At 37.6% G+C, this 23,077-nt stretch overlaps 1 protein-coding gene across 11 annotated transcripts in view; it reads right to left on the bottom strand.

Moving 5' to 3' along the window:
* Positions 1-23,077, bottom strand: part of CDC14B (cell division cycle 14B) — a 107,702-nt gene that overhangs the window by 47,816 nt on the left and 36,809 nt on the right. For 7 of the 11 annotated variants that reach the window (XM_049711517.1, XM_049711519.1, XM_049711515.1 and 4 more), the window contains 3 exons: positions 14,257-14,347; positions 13,633-13,708; positions 11,193-11,285 (listed from right to left, as the gene is read on the bottom strand). In XM_049711517.1, the coding sequence (XP_049567474.1) occupies positions 11,193-11,285; positions 13,633-13,708; positions 14,257-14,347 (260 nt within the window). Of the gene's footprint in view, positions 1-11,192; positions 11,286-13,632; positions 13,709-14,256; positions 14,348-15,685; positions 17,349-23,077 lie in introns of those variants that run through there. The other 4 variants (XM_033411412.2, XM_033411419.2, XM_004283026.3 and 1 more) reach the window with 4 other exon arrangements.

Genomic DNA, 23,077 nt, shown 5'->3' with positions numbered 1-23,077 from the left:
GAGACTAGATATCAAGTACAGGAAAAACACTGTAAAAAATACAAACATATGGAGGCTAGACAATACGCTACTAAATAACCAAGAGATCACTGAAGAAATCAAAGAGGAAATCCAAAAATACCTAGAAATAAATGACAATGAAAACACGATGACCCAAAACCTATGGGATGCAGTAAAAGCAGTTCTAAGAGGGAAGTTTATAGCAATACAATCCTACCACAAAAAAACAAGAAAAATCTCAAATAAACAACCTAATCTTACACGTAAAGCAACTAGAGAAAGAAGAACAAAAAAACCCCCCAAATTTAGCAGAAGGAAAGAAATCATAAAAATCAGATCAGAAATAAATGAAAAAGAAATGAAGGAAACAATAGCAAAGATCAATAAAACTAAAAGCCGGTTCTTTGAGAAGGTAAACAAAACTGATTAGCCAGTAGCCAGACTCATCAAGAAAAAAGGGAGAAGACTCAAATCAACAGAATTGGAAGTGAAAAGGGAGAAGTAACATCTGACACTGCAGAAATACAAAGGATCATGAGAGACTCCTACAAGCAACCATATGCCAATAAAATGGACAAATTCTTAGAAAAGCACAACCTTTAGAAAAGCACAACCTTGTGAGACTGAACCAGGAAGAAATAGAAAATATAAACAGACAAATCACAAGCACTAAAATTGAAACTGTGTTTAAAAATTTCCCAACAAACAGAGCCCAGGACCAGATGGCTTCACAGGTGAATTCTATCAAACATTCAGAGAAGAGCTAACACCTATCCTTCTCAAACACTTCCAAAATATAGCAGAGGGAGGATACTCCCAAACTCATTCTACAAGGCCACCATCACCCTGATACCAAAACCAGACAAAGATGTCACAAAAAAAGAAGACTACAGGCCAATATCACTGATGAACATAGATGTAAAAATCCTCAACAAAACACTAGCAAACAGAATCCAACAGCACATTAGAAGGATCATACACCATGATCAAGGGGGTTTATCCCAGGAATGCAAGGATTCTTCAATATATGCAAATCAATCAATGTGATACACCATATTAACATACTGAAGGATAAAAACCATACAATAATCTCTATAGATGCAGAAAAAGCTTTCGACAAAATTCAACACCCATTTATGATAAAAACCCTCCAGAAAGTAGACATAGAGGGAACTTACCTCAACATAATAAAGGCCATATATGACAAACCCACTGCCAACATTGTTCTCAATGGTGAAAAACTGAAACCATTACCCCTAATATCAGGAACGAGACACAGATGCCCACTCTCACCACTATTCTGGAAGTTCTAGCCACAGCAATCAGAGAAGCAAAAGAAATAAAAGGAATCCAAATCAGAAAAGAAGAAGTAAAACTGTCACTGTTTGCAGACGACATGATATTATACATAGAGAATCCAAAAGATGCTACCAGAAAACTACTAGAGCTATTCAATGAATTTGGTAAAGTACCAGGATACAAAATCAATGCACAGAAATCTCTTGCGTTCCTATATATTAATGATGAAAAATCTGAAAGAGAAATTAAGGAAACACTTCCATTTACCACTGAAACAAAAATAATAAAATATCTAGGAATAAACCTACCTAAGGAGACAAAAGAGCTGTATGCAGAAAACTATAAGACACTATGAAAGACATTTAATATGACTGAAACAGATGGAGAGATATACCATGTTCTTGGATTGGAAGAATCAATATTGTGAAAATGACTGTACTTCTCAAAGCAAACTACAGATTCAGTGCAATCCCTGTCAAACTACCAATGGCATTTTTCACAGAACAAGAACAAAAAATTTCACAATTTGCATGGAAACACAAAAGACCCCGAATAGCCAAAGCAATCTTGAGAAAGAAAAACAGAGCTGGAGGAATCAGACTCCCTGACTTCAGACTATACTACAAAGCTACAGTAATCAAGACAGTATGGTACTGGCACAAAACCAGAAATATAGATTAATGGAACAGGAAAGAAAGCCCAGAGATAAACCCATGCACATATGGTCATCTTATCTTTGATAAAGGAGGCAAGACTATACAATGGAGAAAAGAGAGCCTCTTCAATAAGTGGTGCTGGGAAAACTGGACAGCTACATGTAAAAGACTGAAATTAGAACACTTCCTAACACAATACACAAAACTAAACTCAAAATGGATTAAAGACCTAAATGTAATACGGCCAAACGCTATAAAACTCTTAGAGGAAAACATAGGCAGAACACTCTATCACATAAATCACAGCAAGATATTTTTTGACGCACCTCCTAGAGAAATGGAAATAAAAACAAAAATAAACAAATGGGACCTAATAAAACTTAAAACCTTTGCATAGCTAAGGAAACCATAAGACAAAAAGATGGCCCTCAGAATGGGAGAAAGTATTTGCAAACAAAGCAACTGACAAAGGATTAATCTCCAAAATATATAAACAGCTCATGCAGCTCAATATCAAAAAAACGAACAACCCAATTAAAAAGTGGCCGGAAGACCTAAATAGACATTTCTCCAAAGAAGACGTACGGATGGCCAAGAGGCACATCTATTAAGATGCTCAACATCACTAATCATTAGAGAAATGCAAATTAAAACTACAGTGCGGTATCACCTCACATGGGTCAGAATGGCCATCATCAAAAAATCTACAAACAATAAATGCTGGAGAGGGTGTGGAGAAAAGGGAACCCTCTTGCACTGTTGGTGGGAATGTAAATTGATACAGCCACTATGGAGAACAGTATGGAGGTTCCTTAAAATACTAAAAACAGAACTAGCATACAACCCAGCAATCCCACTACTGGGCATAAACCCTGAGAAAACCATAATTCAGATAAGAGTCATGTACCACAATGCTCATTGCAGCTCTATTTAAAATAGACAGGACATGGAAGCAACCTAAGTGTCATCAACAGATGAATGGCTGAAGAAGATGTGGCACATATATACAATGGAATATTACTCAGACATAAAAAGAAACGAAATTGAATTATTTGTAGTGAGGTGGATGGACGTAGAGTGTGTCATACAGAGTGAAGTAAGCCAGAAAGAGAAAAATAAATACCGTATGCTAACACATATATATGGAATCTTAAAAAAAAAAAGTTCTGATCAACCTAGGGGCAGGACAGGAATAAAGATGCAGATATGGAGAATGGACTTGAGGACATGCGGAGGGGGAAGGGTAAGCTGGGACGAAGTGAGAGAGTGGCATTGACATACATACACTACCAAATGTAAAATAGCTAGCTAGTGGGAAGCAGCTGCATGGCACAGAGAAATTAGCTCAGTGCTTTGTTACCACCTAGAGAGGTGGCATGGGGCAGGTGGGAGGGAGGAGATATGGGGATATATGTATACATATAGCTGATTCACTTTGTTATACAGCAGAAAGCAACACAACATTGTAAAGCAATTATACTCCAGTAAAAATGTTTTTAAAAAATTACACAAGTCGGGCTTCCCCGGTGGCGCAGTGGTTGAGAATCTGCCTGCCAATGCAGGGGACACGGGTTCGAGCCCTGGTCTGGGAAGATCCCACATGCCGCGGAGCACCTGGGCCCGTGAGCCACAACTACTGAGCCTGCGCGTCTGGAGCCTGTTCCGCAACAAGAGAGGCCACGATAGTGAGAGGCCCGCGCACCGCGATGAAGAGTGGCCCCCACTCGCCGCAACTAGAGAAAGCCCTCGCACAGAAATGAAGACCCAACACAGCCAAAAATAATAAATTAATTAAAAAAAAAATTACACAAGTCATCATATCTCAGAGTTAAGTATAACAAAGGATATTTAAATTCCAACCCAATAAACCAGTAAACTAGTTTTTTGACAGAATTTTCAGAATTTTTATTTTTTAACATCTTTATTGGAGTATAATTGCTTTACAATGGTGTGTTAGTTTCTGCTTTATAACAAAGTGAATCAGTTATACATACACATATGTTCCCATATCTCTTCCCTCTTGCGTCTCCCTCCCTCACACACCCCCCATCCCACCCCTCTAGGTGGTCACAAAGCACGGAGCTGATATCCCTGTGCTATGTGGCTGCTTCCCACTAGCTACCTATTTTACGTTTGGTAGTGTATATATGTCCATGCCACTCTCTCACTTCAGTAAACTATTTTCAATTATTCTTCATGGAGAAATGTCACAACGTTTCCCATATTTAATTATTTTCACATCAGCCAGATGACACAGTCATCCCAATGCCAAGAACTTGATTGATCTTTTTTTAAAAAAATCACTCTATCCAGATTAACACAGAATTTTCATGAATCTATGCAAATTGGAAACAGGCTTAAAGATTCAACTGCTGAATAAAAAAGGTGAACAGGGAAAAGATTATATATAATAAGCAATTTTATGTGATAAAGTAAGTAAATAAGATAAAATCACTCTCACAGCTCCTGCACAAATACCAGTAAGAAAAAAAAAGCATAAATCTCTCTAAACAATTCAGATGGCCTTATATTTCAATAGTTTTAACTTCTCAAATTACTTTTATTTGTATGTATAGTATGCTGGTATAATGATGATCAATTTAGATAAAAGGAAACTGGAACTCTAGAGTAGCAAACACATCTTTACCAAGGCCAGACTAATAAATGTGAGGGAATTGGCCTTGGGTATAAGCACACATGGATATATTCTATGTGAGTGGCAGGGACTTTTTTAAGACAAAGCAAAAATCTTGAATATTTAAAATAAAGGCACCTCATTTGTAAACATTGGCAAAAACAAACTACTAATTATAAATACTCTGAGTTATATAAAGCTGGCAGGCTACTACTTTCTAACCTCTGGTGTTAACTGCTCACCCAAGATCACACTGCTTGTTTTTGATGGAAGAGGGCCTACTGCTCAAGCCTTATTTAAAGATAAGAAACCACACTGTGTAAAAGAAGTACTGAAACAAGAATAGGATCCAAAATTACACAGAACTTAACAGATCTGCAATCAAAGATCATAAATGGTCAGAGGGGCCATTTCTCTTTACTCTTTCCCAAGACTTGTTAGCCCCTAGCAAGTCTCACAGGCAGCTGAAATATCAGATAGGCTCAGTAAGGTGAAAAGGGAAGTAAAGTTCTGATGAATGATGGGGACGACAGCCAGCTGCCTCCACCACAGGGCCTTTTCCTATGGCACAGGGACATGCTGGCCCCTTTCTGTGGCTCTGGTGCACCTCACACTGCCTGGTGTCTGGTTGCTATTTACCTCTGCCTGGTTGCTGTTTGCTCTGCCTTTCACAGGTACCCAGGAAGGGTGTTTGCCCAGGGATGGGTGTTTACAAAGACTTTGGCCATCCCACCGGGTTCTGTCTTCCAGTCTCTGTTGCCCTGTCTAGACTGCTATTTGCTGAACTGGATTCCCACCCACTGCTTCCAGATCCTCTCCCCTCAGCATTCCTTGTCTTAAGTTCTTGTCTAATGCCTTCACCCTGTAGCTACCTTAACCCAGCACTGAGTACTCTGAGTCCAAAATAATTAAATCATTAAGAAAAATGGACAACAGGTTCAAAAGATCATCGTTAAGTAACAAATGAAGCCCCTGAGCTCTTATTACAACTGTTGAAGCAATCTCAAATTCAATGCAATTTAGGATTCTACTCAGATTGCTGAGTTAATATATTCCTAGAATTTAATTAGTATCACAGTTTTTAGTATAAGTGTTTACAAGGTAAACCATTCTGAAGGCTATAAAAATTGCTTAAAATAAAAATATAATACAGTGATACATTTTAAACAGGGAATCTATGTTACCACAATTAGCTCTACCAAAGTAATCTACTGAACATTATAGGAGGGCAAATTTTCAAATTATGTACCAACAGTTTGCTTGTGTCATTTATTTTACACTCAGGATGCTTTAACCACAGAAAACTGTTAGAAACAATGGTTAATTTCCCAGGCAAGCCCTCAAAAGTACATTTAACCTATAGAAGAACTAAGTACTATGTATCTATAGGAAAATATAAATGCTGGGGCAGTAAGATGTAACCAAAGTTGATAATCAGTAAGATACAATGGTAACTTTCTTGTTTTTTAATATAAAAAGCAGATTTAAGGTGTAATAATGGTAGACAGAACCAAAAAAAGAGAAAGAGAATGACGTCTAGTAAATGCTTAATTTGTGCCAGAGAGTCTACCAAACTGAAATTAAAAGCTAGCTCAATCTGAACTTAAATCCCTAAACTTCATCCCCTATACAATGGCCTCTTCCAAATAACTGTTCGCAACTAGGTATTAATGTTTGCACCTACTGGCGCAGTGGTTAAGAATCCACCTGCCAATGCAGGGGACACGGGTTCAATCCCTGGTCCGGGAAGATGCCACATGCCGCGGAGCAACTAAGCCTGTGCACCACAACTACTGAGCCTGTGCTCTGCAGCCTGTGAGCCACAACTACTGAAGCCTGCATGCCTAGAGCCGGTGCTCTGCAAGAGAAGCCACTGCAATGAGAAGCCCGCTCACAGCAACGAATAGTAGCCCCCACTCGCCGCAACTAGAGGAAGCCCGCACACAGCAACGAAGACCCAAAGCAGCCAAAAATAAAATAAATATATAAAAATAAATGAAAGTCTAGTTGTAAGTTCAGCTATTTCAATTCTTGATTTTAATGGCTGCTGTAACTAAAAAAGATACATTACCATGATACGTAAATGCAAATGCAGGAATGATTACACTTACTTTTTTAATCCCATTCAGCAATGATGTGCATTTGGTTAGTAAATGTCCAACTTCCCAAATGCTAATCAGGTGTTGGGAAAGTGCTGCACATTTTTAAAATGTTTAGCAAATGAGTTCAAAACCCAATGAAACATTATTTAAATGACTTTAAATAGGGTTTTAAAATTTTGTTTTGTGGCTATTCATGTAATACTTCAAAAACTGGTGATTAAAGGGAAACGGCCACTCTATCTGCCTTCTCGGTAGGAAAATTTGTTTCAGGGTAACCAAAGAGCCCCAACTGAATGAGGGAAAGCTCAATTTCCATAAAAGTAAGCCAGCTAATAAGTGAAGGAGGAATGAAATAATTAGAAAAACGTTATACTGAAACCCTAATAAAATTATTGATTCAGGCAAGTATGATCAATTGTTGTTTAAAACACCAACATGCACGGTTGATGGGGAACTGAATATACAAACAGTTCCAAAATAACACCACACAGAATGCTTAAATCATAAGGAGAAAACAATATATTGAAGGGCTTTGACAGTTGGCACCTAATCCAGTGGTGCCGTTTTTAGCACCACTAATGGTAATTTAGGTATTACGTGTCTTCTTAGGGGATACAACATACACTACTAATGCGCAAGCCTATAGGTAAAACTTCCAGTTCACAAGAAATACAAAGAATGGAGGAACAAGTTAAAAAATACCACAAAGAAGAACCAGAGAAATTCAAAAGGTGGAACTTTCTACAAGAAAATAGGTCCGGCCTCTTTATAAAAATCAGTGTTAGCAAAAAAAGGACCATGTGTGAGAGAGATTAAGGACACTACCACCACATGCAATGTGTGGTCCTGGATGAAATATTGGTTTGGACACTTTGGATCAATTGAGAAAGACGAATACAATCTGGGTATAAAGATGATAAAACATGTACTAAAGTGAAAGAACAGATCACTAACTAAAAAAATCAGGTGATAAAATTATACTGGTGAACATATCCTGCTTCTATAAATAAATATAAAAGTATTTTTTAAAGGAAGTTTTTCTAAATTTCTCAAGGGTCCAAATATGGGTTTTGCACATGACATTTTTTTATAGCAAAATGACCAAGTTTCAAACTTTTATTTTAGAAATACACTCTCAATCGTGAATTTGTTTTGAAAAGCACTTACTTTGCCACTTAGAATTTCACCTTTACTTGAAATGACAGGTTAAGTACCGCCACCCCAAAATCTGGCTAGGAAACAGCCACTGACTTATCACAACAGGGTAGCAAACTTATTATTTTGTAAAATGATATGGTTCACTTACCTTTTTGTTAAAAAAAAAAAAAAACCAAAAAATCCAGTTATCTTTTATGTCCCTCAACTCTTTTATGGTGAGTGGTACAAAAAAATTTTTAGTTGTACCCTAATTTGTTACCCAAGAATCTACCATTTCAGATAGTCGGCAAATCCATTTGCCAGGCCACATAAACTGTAATATTTAGAAATACAATGTATTTGAAAAGTATGGGCATGTCAATCCTATTTTAAGTATTTGAGTATTTTAAGTATTTATAAAGCCTAACCTCTTCTGTTTTTAAGGTAAAATAATAAATATAATTACTAACACTTTATTCTCTCACTCTCTCCACATCCCCTATTAGGTCCTTTTGAGTACACAAGAATGAAGGGAGAATGATTCCTTTCAGAGGTCCAGAGTTTAAAAGGACAGAGTCAGTCCTTTTAAATAGAATCAGTCCATTTGGAATACTTCCATCCTGTCTGTACTTCCTCCAGACTTTGTTTTTGTTTTAATATTACCACACCATCCTCTAAGTCAGTCATTAAAAAGACTTATTATCTCCAAAATTCCTCAAACAACTCCAGAAAAGGTCATCAGGCCTGAAGATCAATTTTGGGGGAATTCTCACTCATCTCTACAAATCTTTAATCAGAGGATCCAACAGACTTCAACCAGATTAAACCTACACCACTTACTTACTTTTGATGTTTAATCTTTTGGGGTATCCATATCACGTCTTGACACTCCTTTCCTCCTATTAATAAACCTCCTCTTCTTAGAAGTTTTTCTCCCGTTTCCCCACCTAGCATCATTACAGCTCCAAGCTCCTACTTTAGCCAGCCAGTCATGGTGCAAAGACATTTACTACAGCCAAGAGCTGTAAACCTGCCAACCTGGCTTCTAACTGAACAGAGGAATGAGCTCAAGTTCATTCCTTGAGTCCCAATCGCTTACCTGGCACTTTCCTAACCAATCAAATCAGTGCTGACCTGGGAGCGTAAAATCCTGGAAGGATTTCTAAATGTAAAATATATTAACTGTAGAAAAATAAACTTCTGCATGCCAAAATACAACCATAAACAAAGTCAAAAGGCCAACACCAAACTAGGAACAAGCATGCTAACACACTTTCAATCAGTATGCCAAGGGGTTACTGCTTTTTCACTAGCTATAAAAAAACAACAGCAACAAGATCTAAAAAGAGAGATTTCTTATCTGTAAAATTATCAAGTGTTTTGTTTCTAAGACAATGCTTGGTTTGCAGGATGCCCACAGCTACCCTCTAAGGGGTTCTTTCACACTGAACTTACCATATCTGGCTACTCAAGACCCCACCGTTTTAGGGACATCTCATCTAACGAAGAAAGACAAATGACTGACTCCAGTGCAGCCCAGGCAAGCTCTGTGTGCTCTGATCAGGAGAACATTCTCTTAAGTGGAACTGCTTCCGCCATCCAGATTTTCTCCTGGGCAGTGTAATGACTTTTACTGTTACACCAGGGCCATTTCTCCACGGTTTCCTTTAATACTTTATGAACACCAAGAATTCTGGCTGTGTCCCTTTTCCTGTAAAGCTGTCACAATTTACTCTAATCCATGGCATTCCTCTCCCCAGTGACTGGCCAAGTAATGGGACCAATTACCCCAGTGAAAACAGCTACCTTCTCCATTCTTTTTCTTGGGACCCTGCAGAGGCTCTTTCCACCCACCCTCCCGCCTCAGGATTTTTGCTGCTAAGTACAATAAACATCAGGAGAGATGACAAAAGCCAAAAAACAAACAAAAGTCCTTATCTGGGTAAGCTTAAAAAAATCAATTTTTAAGAGATATAATCTACAACCTGTGTTTCATACAGAGATGATAATAAAACTTAGTTACCTCAGAAACATTTCTCTCAGCTACTTTTGTGAGCACAAATATAAAAACAAAACCCAAAAAAGCCTTAGTCATTGTTAATGATGTACCTTAAACGTAGAAAAGGAAACTACCCAACTTTGAGGTGCAATTTCAACTAGTACCACCAAATTTTGGTCTTATCATTGTAAATTCCAGACGTTCAAACTACATGTCAGAAAATTTTAAAAGAAAGCATGACAGAACCAAGTAGCAACCTGGGACAAGAACTTACCTCAAGAACTCCAACACCAATCCTTTTTTTTTTTTTTTGCGGTACTCGGGCCTCTCACTGCCGTGGCCTCTCCTGTTGCGGAGCACAGGCTCCGGAGGCGCAGGCCCAGCGGCCATGGCTCACAGGGCCCAGCCGCTCCGCGGCATGTGGGATCCTCCCGGACCGGGGCACGAAACCGTGTTCCCTGAATTGGCAGGCGGACTCCCAACCATTGCGCCACCAGGGAAGCCCACCAATCCTTTTTTATCTGGAATAACTACTCGATATTCTTCTCCACTGAGTAGAACAGCTAGCTTCCACACCACCAAAAACATGAGGACCACCACTCTGGAGGACCTCTTAGCTTATTCAGGAAAACCTGTTACTTAGGTACTCCTGAAGATGAATGCAGGCACTAGATAAAATCTGCCTCTAAATAACCACTTTCCATGATATTTACAAATAAATGAAATTCATAACTCATGAAATACTGGCTATTCCAAAGCATACTTCCAATGACCCAAAAAGACCAACCACTCAATGTTGTATGTAATCTACACAGTATGTTACCCATTTTCCTACAGTACCGACATGCCATGTCCTTATGGCATGTTTTGGTGCGTTTAGAATCACACCTATTTAGGAAAACATTGCCTGTATTCAAATTATACAGCACTCTTACCTCATGTGATACACTTTTGATGTTTTTTGTTTTTGTTTTGTTTTAAATCAATTATTGGTCCTGATTCCACCTTCACAACTTTACTAAATGGATCATGAGTTAATAAAAACACAGATTTGGGGCATTATTTTCTAACCTTAAGTGCCGTAACACATAAAAAGGTTTTCACACTAGTTGGTCAATTTTTTTAAAAATAGACTTTTTTAGAGCAGTTTTAGGTTCAGAACAGCAAAACTGAGTATAAGGTACAGAGATCTCCCATATACCCCTTCCCCCCTCCATAGCCTTTCCCAGTTGGTCAATTTTTATAAAGCAAAACATGTTCTTTCTGGAAAGAAATCAAGATGTCTAAGAAAAAGTAATTTCAAAATTTCAACCACTGTTGTATGTATTTTCACTAATACGTTAGAAAAGTAGTTAAATACTTACCATATAACATCCAACAAGGAAAGCAGCATTTGCCTGTTTTCTCTGATCAGGGCCAGTAAAATGAATAATTTTCTTCCTCATCATTGTAATGGACTGCATAAAGATAAACAGCTGTTAGTACTTCCTTTCTAATTTCAAGTTTTCTAAAACTTTATTTTGTGATTAAAATAAATTCCAAACCTCATAATGTTGAAGCATTCATATTAGCAAGACTTAAAAAGATAAACTTTGATACCCAAAAATACCATGTACCTTCCCATAGAAGACATACCCTTGGAGTAGAACAAATGTACAATTAAAGGGTGGGAGAGGAGAAACCTGAAACTAATACGATATCATAAATCAGCTACACTTCAATTTTTTAAAAAGGTAGGAGAGGAGCTACGAACAGATACACTTTAAGTATAGACTACCTCTGAAAGAATACATAAAAAGCTGGAAAAGGTAGTAGGAGAGACCTTTTCTTTCCTTTTCCTACTGTCTGACTTTTTTTGTTAATCTCTCCCCAAAACCTTTAAATTAACATCAAAGGGTATAAGAACGGGCAAAAATAATTCATTCTGTTAGAAATCAGGATAGTGAATGGGGTAGGGAGGGGTGGAGTGAGGAGGGTGGTACAGAGGTAACCAAGAGAGCACAAGTGGGCTCTTCTGGGGTGTTGCTAATGTTCTGTTCTTGTTCTGATGATCCAGATGACTATCCATGTATATTCAGTTTGTAAAATTCATTGAGCTGTATATTCATGATCTATACCTATTTCTGTATATACATTGTGCTTCAATAAAAAGTTAAAAATAAAAAGGATATGGAATTTAAAAACCAAAGGAATACATGATTTATTAGCTCTTCCTCACCTGTACTTCACTAACGCGAGTAGACACGTTTCAAGTAAGGGTAAGAAACAGGATATATTCGGTTGAATAAGCACAGTATTCTTTTGCTTCTGTGAGCCGATGTTTGGGTATTTCAATGATGAATGTTACATATTTTCTTTTAGTTGTTTACATAGAGTAAGAAATCCAAGTTGATTTAAAGAAAAACAACAACCCAACCAGCCCTCAAGCAGCATACACACAAGACACTCTTAATACAAATTCTCAACACACTTTTACCTCTATTAATTGAATAGGAATTAAGTTTCAGTCAGGTGGGATGGTCAACACTGCAAGCTGTTCTGGTAAATAATTTTTTTTTAAAGTTTGAAAAAAGGACAAATATGTTCTTGGTTGACCCAAAGGATAAAAGGATGGCCAAGTATGTTTAAAACAAACAAAAAACTTTCAAAATTAAAGTAAAGGAACACCAGTAGGGGAAAAGGAAATTATTTTTAGCTTCTCAGCCCTGTATGAAACAAAAAACCTGCCACTGGCAACTGGAAAAACGGGATGAGGGGAACATAAATACCCAAGGCCACAAATGCTTATATTCCTGTTCCAGGGAGGAATAAAGTCCAGAAAGAAGAGTCTCCATCTCTGTATACATCTCTAGTGAATACAAATTTAATAGAAAAAAGAGAAAGCAACGCTGCAACTTCCTTTTTACATATTAGTAACTTCTGACAGATGCTTCTAGCATTTATGGTGTGGAATTTTAAGTTTGATGTTCAAGGGGAAATAGATCTGCCTTACTCACCCATAAATTTTTAGTATAATTTAATTTTTAATTGAAAATGAATTTTATTTCTGTGTAGTAGTTTAATAAATAATCAGCTGAATAAACTTTTTTTAAAAAGCACCTGCCCCCCCAAATCCAGTATTTCTACTTGAGAATACACAGTGACTCTTAGAATTGCTAGCAGTATATGAACACCTTTTATTGTACATGACCAACAATTCAGAGTTTTTTTAAATAAATGAATAAGGTCTAAGTTCAAACTAATAGTAATATACTCTTACAATTCAGTGATACAGTCTTAAAGACTGTATGCTGTCTGCCCTTGCTTCTCTGCTCCTTAATCATATGCGTAAAGGGTCATAGTGAAGAGTCACAAGTAGTACGATATCATGCGAGATTCAAGGCATAATGACATAAAGTAAGATGAATCCAATTTCTCTTAGTTTTCCTAACACCCCCTATCAAAGTGAAGGCAGAAAGAACAATGACCAAAGGAAGGAAAGCTCCTCTTGTTAGGTGACAGCTCCACTGGCTCAGACAATAAGAGGTTCACTTTATTGACCATCTGAACTTTGGCTTTTCAAGTATATGAGCATCACCAATCCAAACCAGAACCAAATGACCCAAACTTAAGCCATTCATCAAAACTCTGGAAAACAAATAGATATACTATGACTTTATAAAACAATAAACCACATGTATGTCTCAAACACCACTCCAGTGAAAAACATGACATTTCCTTTTCAAAAACAGATTTCCCTTCCTCCCTGCAAGATGAGGCTAATAATGATTACTTAAGTGAAATCTTCCGTAAGGAATACTTTACCTTTAATTTCTTATTAATCTTGCAGCAATATCTGTAAACCATTGCTAGATTGAGTGGTCCAAAATCTGCGTAGAAGCTGCAAAAATGAAAAACAAAAATGTGTATGTATATTCCAGATGCTTTGAATATAAATGCCTTTTTGTAGCTACAACATCAAAATAAAGCAAGAAAGCACACACCAAATTATTATAGGTCACACAACTTAAAGGTACTGCCTTACTAACGGAAGAAATACTCTGGTAAAAGATGACTATTAAAATACCTGACAAGTGTTAAAATGCCTAAATCTAACCCCAAATAACAAATAAAAACACTTTCTGAATAAAAAAGCTGTTTTTCCACACATTTTTTTCCACTGGCAAAAACACAACATCTTAGTACTCTAGTTTATATCTCATTATACTGTAAACTGTTAGAATTTCAAATGTAAATTGTTAAATTTAGGAAGGTTCTTTCATTCTGATTTTTTTCCCTAAGGATCTATTTTATTACCAAGGGTTAAAGCAAAAAGTATACTGCAACTAACAGTCAACAGATTTGTAATGTTCCAATTTTATAAACATACCTTTAGATTCTTCAAAATAAAAAAACGTTACTAACAATCTTTGAAAAAGCAATACTTACTTTTCATATTCAAGTTCATTATCTATGCTGAAATAATGTACATTTGATGAACTCTTTGGTCTGCTGTAGAGAATGGCAAAACAAAGGCGATCTGAAATGGAAAAATTGTAATGTTCCTTCCTTCACATCATTAAAAAACGTTCCATATATCATGTTGCAACTCTTTTCAGATGAAGTCAAATTTTTATTTTTTTCCCATGCATGTTTCAGATGGTAAGGTTATCAGTGAGTAACTTCAAAATGTTCTGGCTATTTTGGTGGGTAATAATAAGTAAGCAATTTTTAAAAAGGAGAAATTGCCTTCAATATAAGTTTCAACAGCAGTAAATGACTTTTCATACAGCGATACGGCTTGATTTCTGGAAAACTTTACCCTGGACTAAGAAATTTCGGTAAATGGCAGCATGCATTTGATAGCTAGACCACCAGCCTGGATGACTTTCCCTATGTTTCGCTATGTTTTCAAGACATCCTGAAAAGTCATTTCAATAAGAAACTATGTTTTAAGTAGAGAGAAAACGCTTTCAAAATTGCTTCAAAATTAGTTTAAAGCTATAACACACAAAACAAACCACATGTTTATCCAATGTTCTTAGGGGTCGCTACTTATTTTTTGATTCGGAATCACTACTTTTGTAATGATTTTTACAATCGGACCATTATAGCAGAGGCAAATGAGAGTATTCTGCAGGATGAGTATGAGATGAACCTGCGTTGCATAAAAGCAGTTAGGCTGCTGTGAGGTTTAGCAAGAATGGTAACAGGGTAAGGTTCAGAGGCGCCACCCTTCCTCTCCTGCCCCACCCCAAAAGGAATTGCCTAAAAATCCTTGGTGAAGCAAAGTCATCCTTAATACCTAGCAGTAGTAATACTAGTAATAGTGCTAGTAGAATACTTAGATTCAAATTGTGGCAAAATTAAGTACAGCCCTTAAAATAGTAAGGAACAAAGGACGCCAGCTGGCATCCTTTCCCCAAATAGTAATTTAAACAATTTTTATAATAGTAATTTAAACAATTCAGTACACACAATTGCTGTATTTATTTCCCTATAAACGCCTCAACTTAAATGTCCTGCAACCACAGACACCCAAACGGATGACGGGGCTGACTCCTTTTCAACCAAAAATGACCCTTGATCCCCATGCAGTGACTACGGATTTTGCTCCCTGAGGTGGAGAGCCCACCAGCCATGGTGTAAGGACACAAGGGTCCGAACTGCACACATCTGTGCGGATTCGCCCCAAGGCAGGACCACGCCTGGTGACTAGGAGTCCCAGGAGGCCACCCACTCCCAAGAGACAGCATCGGCCCTGGCACCGAAGCTTAAAGGCACATCTTGGTCATCAATGGGGGCCTCCTCGACCCCCGTGCACTGCCCGATGCCCTCTAAATAGGGGGTGTCCCGAGGGCGCGCCCTCCACACTAACCTTTGATCACCTCGGTCACCAGAAGGGTCCCTGCGCCCTTCAGGCTCATGATCCACAGCATCTGGACGGCGGGGCGGAGGGAAGGACCGGGTGGCCAGGGAGCAACTCGCAGAGAGAGGAGGGCCGTGACTACACCCCCGAAGTTTAAAAAACAAAAAAGTTTAAAGGGACACGCCCAAACACTGGGCACAGCGACGCCCTTCGGCTGGCCACCACACCGCAAGCCCGGGAGAGCCAACCCGGAAGTTCAAAACTTCTCAAACTCCCCAGACGGGGTAACGAGGGAGCGGGGCGCCGGGGCTGAGCTTCGCCCCGCCTCGGGGACACCTGGCGGTCGTCTGCAGCGCCAGGGCGCTCTAGCGCCGCAATTCTGCGCTCAAAGTCGGCGTGTGCGGCAAAGGGTCAGACAGGCAAATGCGAAGAAAGCGGCTCCCAAAGCGACTAAAAGGATTTCTCGGAAGAGAAGGGTTCAGCGGTGGATCTGACCGTCAGCCTCGTGCTTGGCCGCCCTTGCCTCCGCCACCAGGGGGCACTGCAGCCAGGCTGGGCTGAGAGGCCAGCGGCCAGGCTCAAGGACCCCGGCCGGCCTGGAGCTCCGTCCTCTCTGGAGTCGAAACCCGCTGAATGTCGGGCTCGCCTGAGTGCTGGTGTCTCATTGAAAATGCAGCACTTTAAAACTGTTCAAAATTTAAAGGTATGCCTAAAGCCGAGGTCATTCATTCCTTTAAGGGCCTCAGATTTCGCCTCAGAAAAATATTAGGATGGTTGAAAAAAATTCTGACACCATGGTAAACGACAACTTATTTTCTAAACCTAAGTTCCTATGTTAGTATCAAGTGAGAAAAAAATAAGTTGCAGTATGAGTACGGTCCCAATTTTGTTATATATAATATGGTAGTGGGATTATGGTTGATTTTTATTCCCTCCTGTATTCTTCTAAATTTCCTACAGAAAAGTGTTACTTTAATAATCCGTGAAAAAAATTTTCAATGACTCTCCCTTAAAACGAACAAGCAATACAGTAACAACTCTTTCCCAAGAATTACACTTTATTTATCATCTCAATACAATATACACATTATATATCACAATATATACATTTTTGCCTCAAAAGTAAAGCTGCATACCTACTACCCTTATTTAAACTTCCAGATCAAAGACTTTAAATGTAAAAAAAACAAAACCATTAATTATTTTTTAATAAAGAATGCCTTTCTAAATGAAACAAAATCTAAAAGCCATGAGAATCTGTTAAACTAATAAGCATTTTTTAAATGGTCTTCATGGCAATAAACACAAATTCAAGGGATAAACTGGAAAAATATTTCAAGTACATCTCAAGAAGATGCCCAACTTCAATTTTATGTTATGGCAAAAATGCAAATTTAAACTACAAGGTACTACTTTTCCTTCAGACTGGCAAAAATGAAAGGAGTTTGATAAGGCACTGTGTTGGTGAGGTGGGGAAACAGGTACTCTCACTGCCTGTGGGTTAGAACATAAACTGGGACAACCTCCATGAAGGGCAACAAAGGGCAATTTGGCAGAAATTTCCAAGACTGAAAATTGAACACGGGCAAGATTGCCAAGATGGACAGCATTATAGGTGTTTACAGGCTGGATGATTTATAGGTGTGTATTTAAAACACAAATGTATATGATTGTATACGAAATCTTGCATATCTCTGGAAGGAAACACAAGAAACTGGTGTTTGCCTTTATAAGGGGAAACTGAGTATCTGTATATAGGGAAGGGTAAGAAAGATTTATTCGTTTTTGTAACTTTTGAATTTTGTAACATATATTACCTATTCAAAATTATGAAGCTTTTGAAAAGTGAACCTGTGGGCTAAAAGTGTTTTCCCAAGGCTGACTCTTCATCAAGATATGAAGCATTCAGTAAACGTAGTATAAGACAATATGGAAAATGTCCTTTGCACACATTTAAATAACAGAACTTCTTAGTAACCTCTTGCTTGCTACCATCTCTTGAAATCCAGTTTCTTTTAACAAACCCAAATAAAACTGGAAGGAAATGGGGAGGGGTTTTCCCTCCAAGTCCAAACCTGAAATTCAGTTCCCTAGGAAATATTTTATATATTACAGGTCGGGGAGGAATCACTGATATTTTATGTCCAATTATCTCTGCACAATATATTCTCAAAATTCTATTGTTAGAGTCATATTGTGATAAACCACAACAGAGGCTAGAGTGCTGGGATGAGAGCTATTTATTAGAAACCTGAAGCTAGAAAACAGGTCTCTTTACATTTTGCTTAAAAGTTCGTGATTAGGGCTTCCCTGGTGGCACAGTGGTTGAGAGTCCGCCTACTGATGCAGGGGACGCAGGTTCGTGCCCTGGTCTGGGAAGATCCCACATGCCGCAGAGCGGCTGGGCCCGTGAGCCATGGCCGCTGAGCCTGCGCGTCCGGAGCCTGTGCTCCGCAACGGGAGAGGCCACAACGGTGAGAAGCCCGCGTACCGCAAAATAAATAAATAAATAAATAAAAGTTCATGATTAAACTTATAATCCTATTGTAAACACACGTATCCTCCCTTTAATGTGTTTGTTGTCCTCCCTTTTACCACTGAAGTGGTAAACTCTCTTCCCTCTATATCCCATCACATAATGTCACCATTCCTGCTTCTTTGATATAATACAGTAGAAAGAAATGAAATCTCATGGTTTTAAAATACTGACAAAAACATTCAAAATCCATCCTTGTGCCAAATTTGTCTACAGTTCTGATTTGGCTTTTGGGCCTCCAGTTTACTACTTCTTTCTTTAATAAATATTTGTTAAATAAATGAATAACATTTTCCTGCATAACAACTAGCTATCTGGGGGACAGTTAATCATAAAACAGAGAGAGGTATGTTCTAAACCAGGGGTCCCCAACCCCCAGGCCATGGACCAGTACTGGTCCGTGGCCTGTTAGGAACCGGGTGGAACAGCAGGAGGTGAACAGCGGGCAAGAAAGCAAAGCTTCATCTGTATTTACAGCCGCTCCCCATTGCTGGCATTACCACCTGAGCTCTACCTCCTATCAGATCAGCGGTGGCATTAGATTCTCATAGGAGCGTGAACCCTACTGTGAACTGCGCGTGGGAGGGATCTAGGCTGCTCGCTCCTTATGAGAATCTAACGCCTGATCATCTGAGGTGGAGCTGATGCAGTGAGCTGGGAAGCGGCTGCAAATACAGATTATCATTAGCAGAGTGGTTTGACTGCACAGAGACCATAATAAATCAATGTGCTTGAATCATCCTGAAACCATTCCCTCCCTCCCCCGCCCCATCCTTGGAAAAACTGTCTTCCACGAAACTGGTGCCTGGTGCCAAAAAGGTTGGGGACCACTGTTCTAAACCAACTGAGAAATATATATAGCAGTCAGGTGGCAATGATAATACAGTATCTACGTTTTAGTAGAAATGATTAAAATAACTCTACTATGGACACAATGAACTTCTCACTATTTCTGTTCCCCCCTGGAACTAGACTGACTTCACAAGTCCTGGCAGAGGAAATGGAGAAGTGCAAGGCTTCTCTATTGGATAGGGAAGTCTGCCCTTGGTGAGCTAACTGTAAGAAAAGCAGAAGAGAGAATCACACCCCTCGGGAACAAGAGAGAACAGGCCAAAGAACAGGCTCCACCTGAACGGTGACTGTCCCTCAGAGAGGGTCAATAGCCATCGCTCTCATCTATTATTAGTCCCTCATTCTTTGAGATAAGTAGTGACCAAGGGGAGCAGAAGAAGAAATGTTCATAAAACTACTGATTAATAAAAAGAAGCAGTATCCCCTAAAACAATGGCAGCTAACAATTATTGAGAGTTTAGTGCCAGGTATTATATTAATAAGCTCATTACAACCTACAAAGCAAATACTACTACAACTATCAATATTTTCCCAGAAAGGAAACCTAACCTTAAAGAGGCAAAATGACTAACCTGAGCAGAGTCACAAAACTTGTACAGTAGCAGAATTAGGATCCGAACACAGACTATTTGGGTGAAGCCTGAGATTTTTAAATTCCTGCCTCAGAGACTTGCCTTAATATAAAGCAAGAGTAATTAAAACAATACTATTTTAGCACAGCAACACAGAAACATGAACCAAGGCATATATGAAAACCTAGTATATGAGAAAACTGGTTTTTCAAATCAGTCACGAAGAAAGCCATATTCAATAAGGGACAAATGTCAAAGTATGAAAAGAAAATGAGGTTCCAATCTCACATACTATATAAAACAAATACCAGTTGAAATAAGTTTTTAAAATCTTTCAGGTAACTATAAAATTATAGCAAATAATTTTACAATTTAAATGGGGTTTTTAAGCATGACACAAAACTCAAAAGTTATAAAGGAAAAAAAGCAACAGAAACTTACAGAAAATATATAATAAAGGGCTAATCATCACAACTGATAAAAAGTATCTGTAAAGCAATATAACAACCCAACAGAAAATAAAAATCTATAAACGCTACGAACACTCAATTTAGAAAAGAAATACAAATAGCCAATAGCATATTAAAAGAAAATTAATCTTACCAGTGGCTCAACATTAAAAAGTCCAACATCATGAATAGATTACAGAAGAAAGCCACATAATTACGTCATTAACTACAGAAGTCATTAAAATCAACTCATTCCCAATTAAGCCTTTATACAATGGGACTAAAAGAGAACTTCCTTAAACTGATAGATTATCTTCCAAATACCTCTAGCAAAATATAATACTTCATGCCTTAACTTTGTCAGTATCTCCCTGAAATGAAAAACAAGAAAAAAATTCCTACTACCATTACTCCTATTTAATAATGTAATAACTGGAAATACTCACTGATGCCAAGATAAGAAAAAGAAATAAGAGAGAAGACTTAGAAAGGAAGAAACAAAATTGTCCTTATTTACAGACGATTGTCTGCCTAGAAATTACAAAAGAATCTGCAGACAAACTATTAGAATGAATAAATAAATGTTTGTAAACATTTATTTATTTCTGGATATAGATGATTAACACAAAAATCAGGAGTTTTTCTATATACGACTTGTAATAACTAATTTATGAAATATAAGTGCTTAATTATTTATGGACATATGGAAAGATAAAGCAGGGTTTTTCTAAAATTTTATTTTATTTATTTTTTTATACAGCAGGTTCTTATTAGCCATTTTATATGTATTAGTTTATATATGTCAATCCCAATCTCCCAATTCATCACACACACACCCCATAAAGCAGGTTTTTAATGGGAAGATTCAATGTCACAAAGATGGTAATTTCCCTCAAACTAAATGCAACTCTTATCAAAATCTCAACAGAGCTTTCCACAGAACCTAACAAGCTGATCCCAAAATTGATCTAGAAGACCACAGGGCCAAGAAGAACCGAGACCATTTTGAAAACAAACAAGAAGGGAGCCCTTGCCCTACCAAATATTAAAACTTACAATAATTTAGGCTTATAGAATTGGAACAGATATACTAGATCTTTATCTGTTACATACAACAGCCCAGTAAGAGACTACACATACACAGAAACTTCCCTTATGACACGCATTACACATCAATGGGAAAAGTAAGAATGCTCAACACACATGGTGTGGTGACAATTGGTTGTCCATATTGTCTGGGGTGGAAGGAGGGGGGAAATTCACGATCCTTATCTCATACCACAGGCCACCAACCCCCAAAGAAGAAAAAAATCTCAGGTGGATTAAAAGCCTAGCTATGAGAAGAAAATCTTCGCCAAGTCTTAGAATATAGAAAAATAACTCATAACAGTGGAGTAGGGATGGATTTTTTTTTTAAACAAGACTTAAAAAGCCCAAACTATAAAGCAAAAAGATTGAGAAATTTGATTATATGAATATGTAATGTTTCTGCTCAACATAAGACCCCAAAAACAAAATTTAAAAAGATAACTCACAGACTAGGAAGATAGGTACAATGCATAAAAGCAACAAGGATTAGTATTCAGAATTTACAAAGAACTATGAATCAAAGAGAAAAAAGCTAACACCCCAACAAATAAATGGGCAGAGGATGGGAGTAAGAAATTCACAAAAGAAGAAACCTAATTGTCCCACCTTGCTCCTCTTTTTCCAATCTACCTACAGTGAGTATGGTTTTGGTCTACTCTATGTCCTGTGATGAACTGAGTTTATCAGTCAGAGTAAGGTATGGCAAAAATAACCCTGAAATCTTAGTGATTTAATTTACAACAGAGGCTATTTCTTGCTGGGGGGCTATGTTCAGCCCAAGGATCCAAGATGATGGAGGCTCCACCAGTTTGCAGATGCACCATCTGGATTTATCCCTGGGGTTGCCAGTGACTGCTTGTGTAAGTAATTCCACTTGCCTACAGATCTAAATGTACACAGGTATAAACCAAGCCCCATAATGTTATCAGTAATAAAGCTTACATTTTAATCTTTATCTGTTTAACTCTTATGTTCCTCAAAGAATTAGTACAGAATTAAGGTGGGGAAAAGAGTAATCTTGTCTAAAGATGCTCCAGACATCCTCCCTCCAAATTATGTTAGTCTCCATATTCACCTATATTTCTAAAACATTTTAAAAATGAATTTTTAAACGGGAGCCACTAGAAGAATGTTAATAGTTTTTATACCTTTCCAATCACTGGAGCCAGTGAAAAAATAAAACTAAGAAAATGTGATCAAGGCACCAAACAGCAAGAAGAAGCATGGCAAAGAGAAAACAAAATAAGTCCAAACATATCAGTAAAAATAAAACATGCAAAATATTTAAATTCACCTATTAAATTTTTTTTCAAATTGAGTTAAAAAAAATTCAACCTATATATTGTTTAATAGAGATAATTAAAACAAAACCATATAAAAATATTTAAATCAAAGGATAGAAAATGGTATGCTATACAGTTGCCAGGAAAAAGAGCAGGTATATTAATATCAACAGCAGATGAAATAGAATTCACAGCAAATAACAATAAAGACAAAGATGTTTCACGATTATGTAATCTAACAAGAGATTACAACCATCACACACCTTATGACAAAAGATTTTAAATCTATAACACAAAAACTAGTGAAAATAGGAAAAATTAGTAAACCTATAATAATAGAAGGTTAACACACCTCCAAAAAATAAAATAAGTAATTAGAAGCCTGATCTAGTAAATACAGAGAACCATTTTCAACAGAGAGCACAAACTTTTCAAAACATAGGATATTCACTGAAGTCATCACATATTACGTCACAAGGAAATCACAACAAATTCAGGAAAGCAAAGATCATACATACAGATCATACAGTTAACACAATACAAAATTTGAAATTCATTGATGAAAATACAACAAGCAAAAATCTATCAACATGCAAATGTTTAAAACTCATTTCTAAATA

Source organism: Orcinus orca, chromosome 6 (genome assembly GCF_937001465.1).
Source record: "Orcinus orca chromosome 6, mOrcOrc1.1, whole genome shotgun sequence".
NCBI lineage: Eukaryota > Metazoa > Chordata > Mammalia > Artiodactyla > Delphinidae > Orcinus > Orcinus orca.
This window is presented reverse-complemented; position numbering and strand designations above follow the sequence as displayed.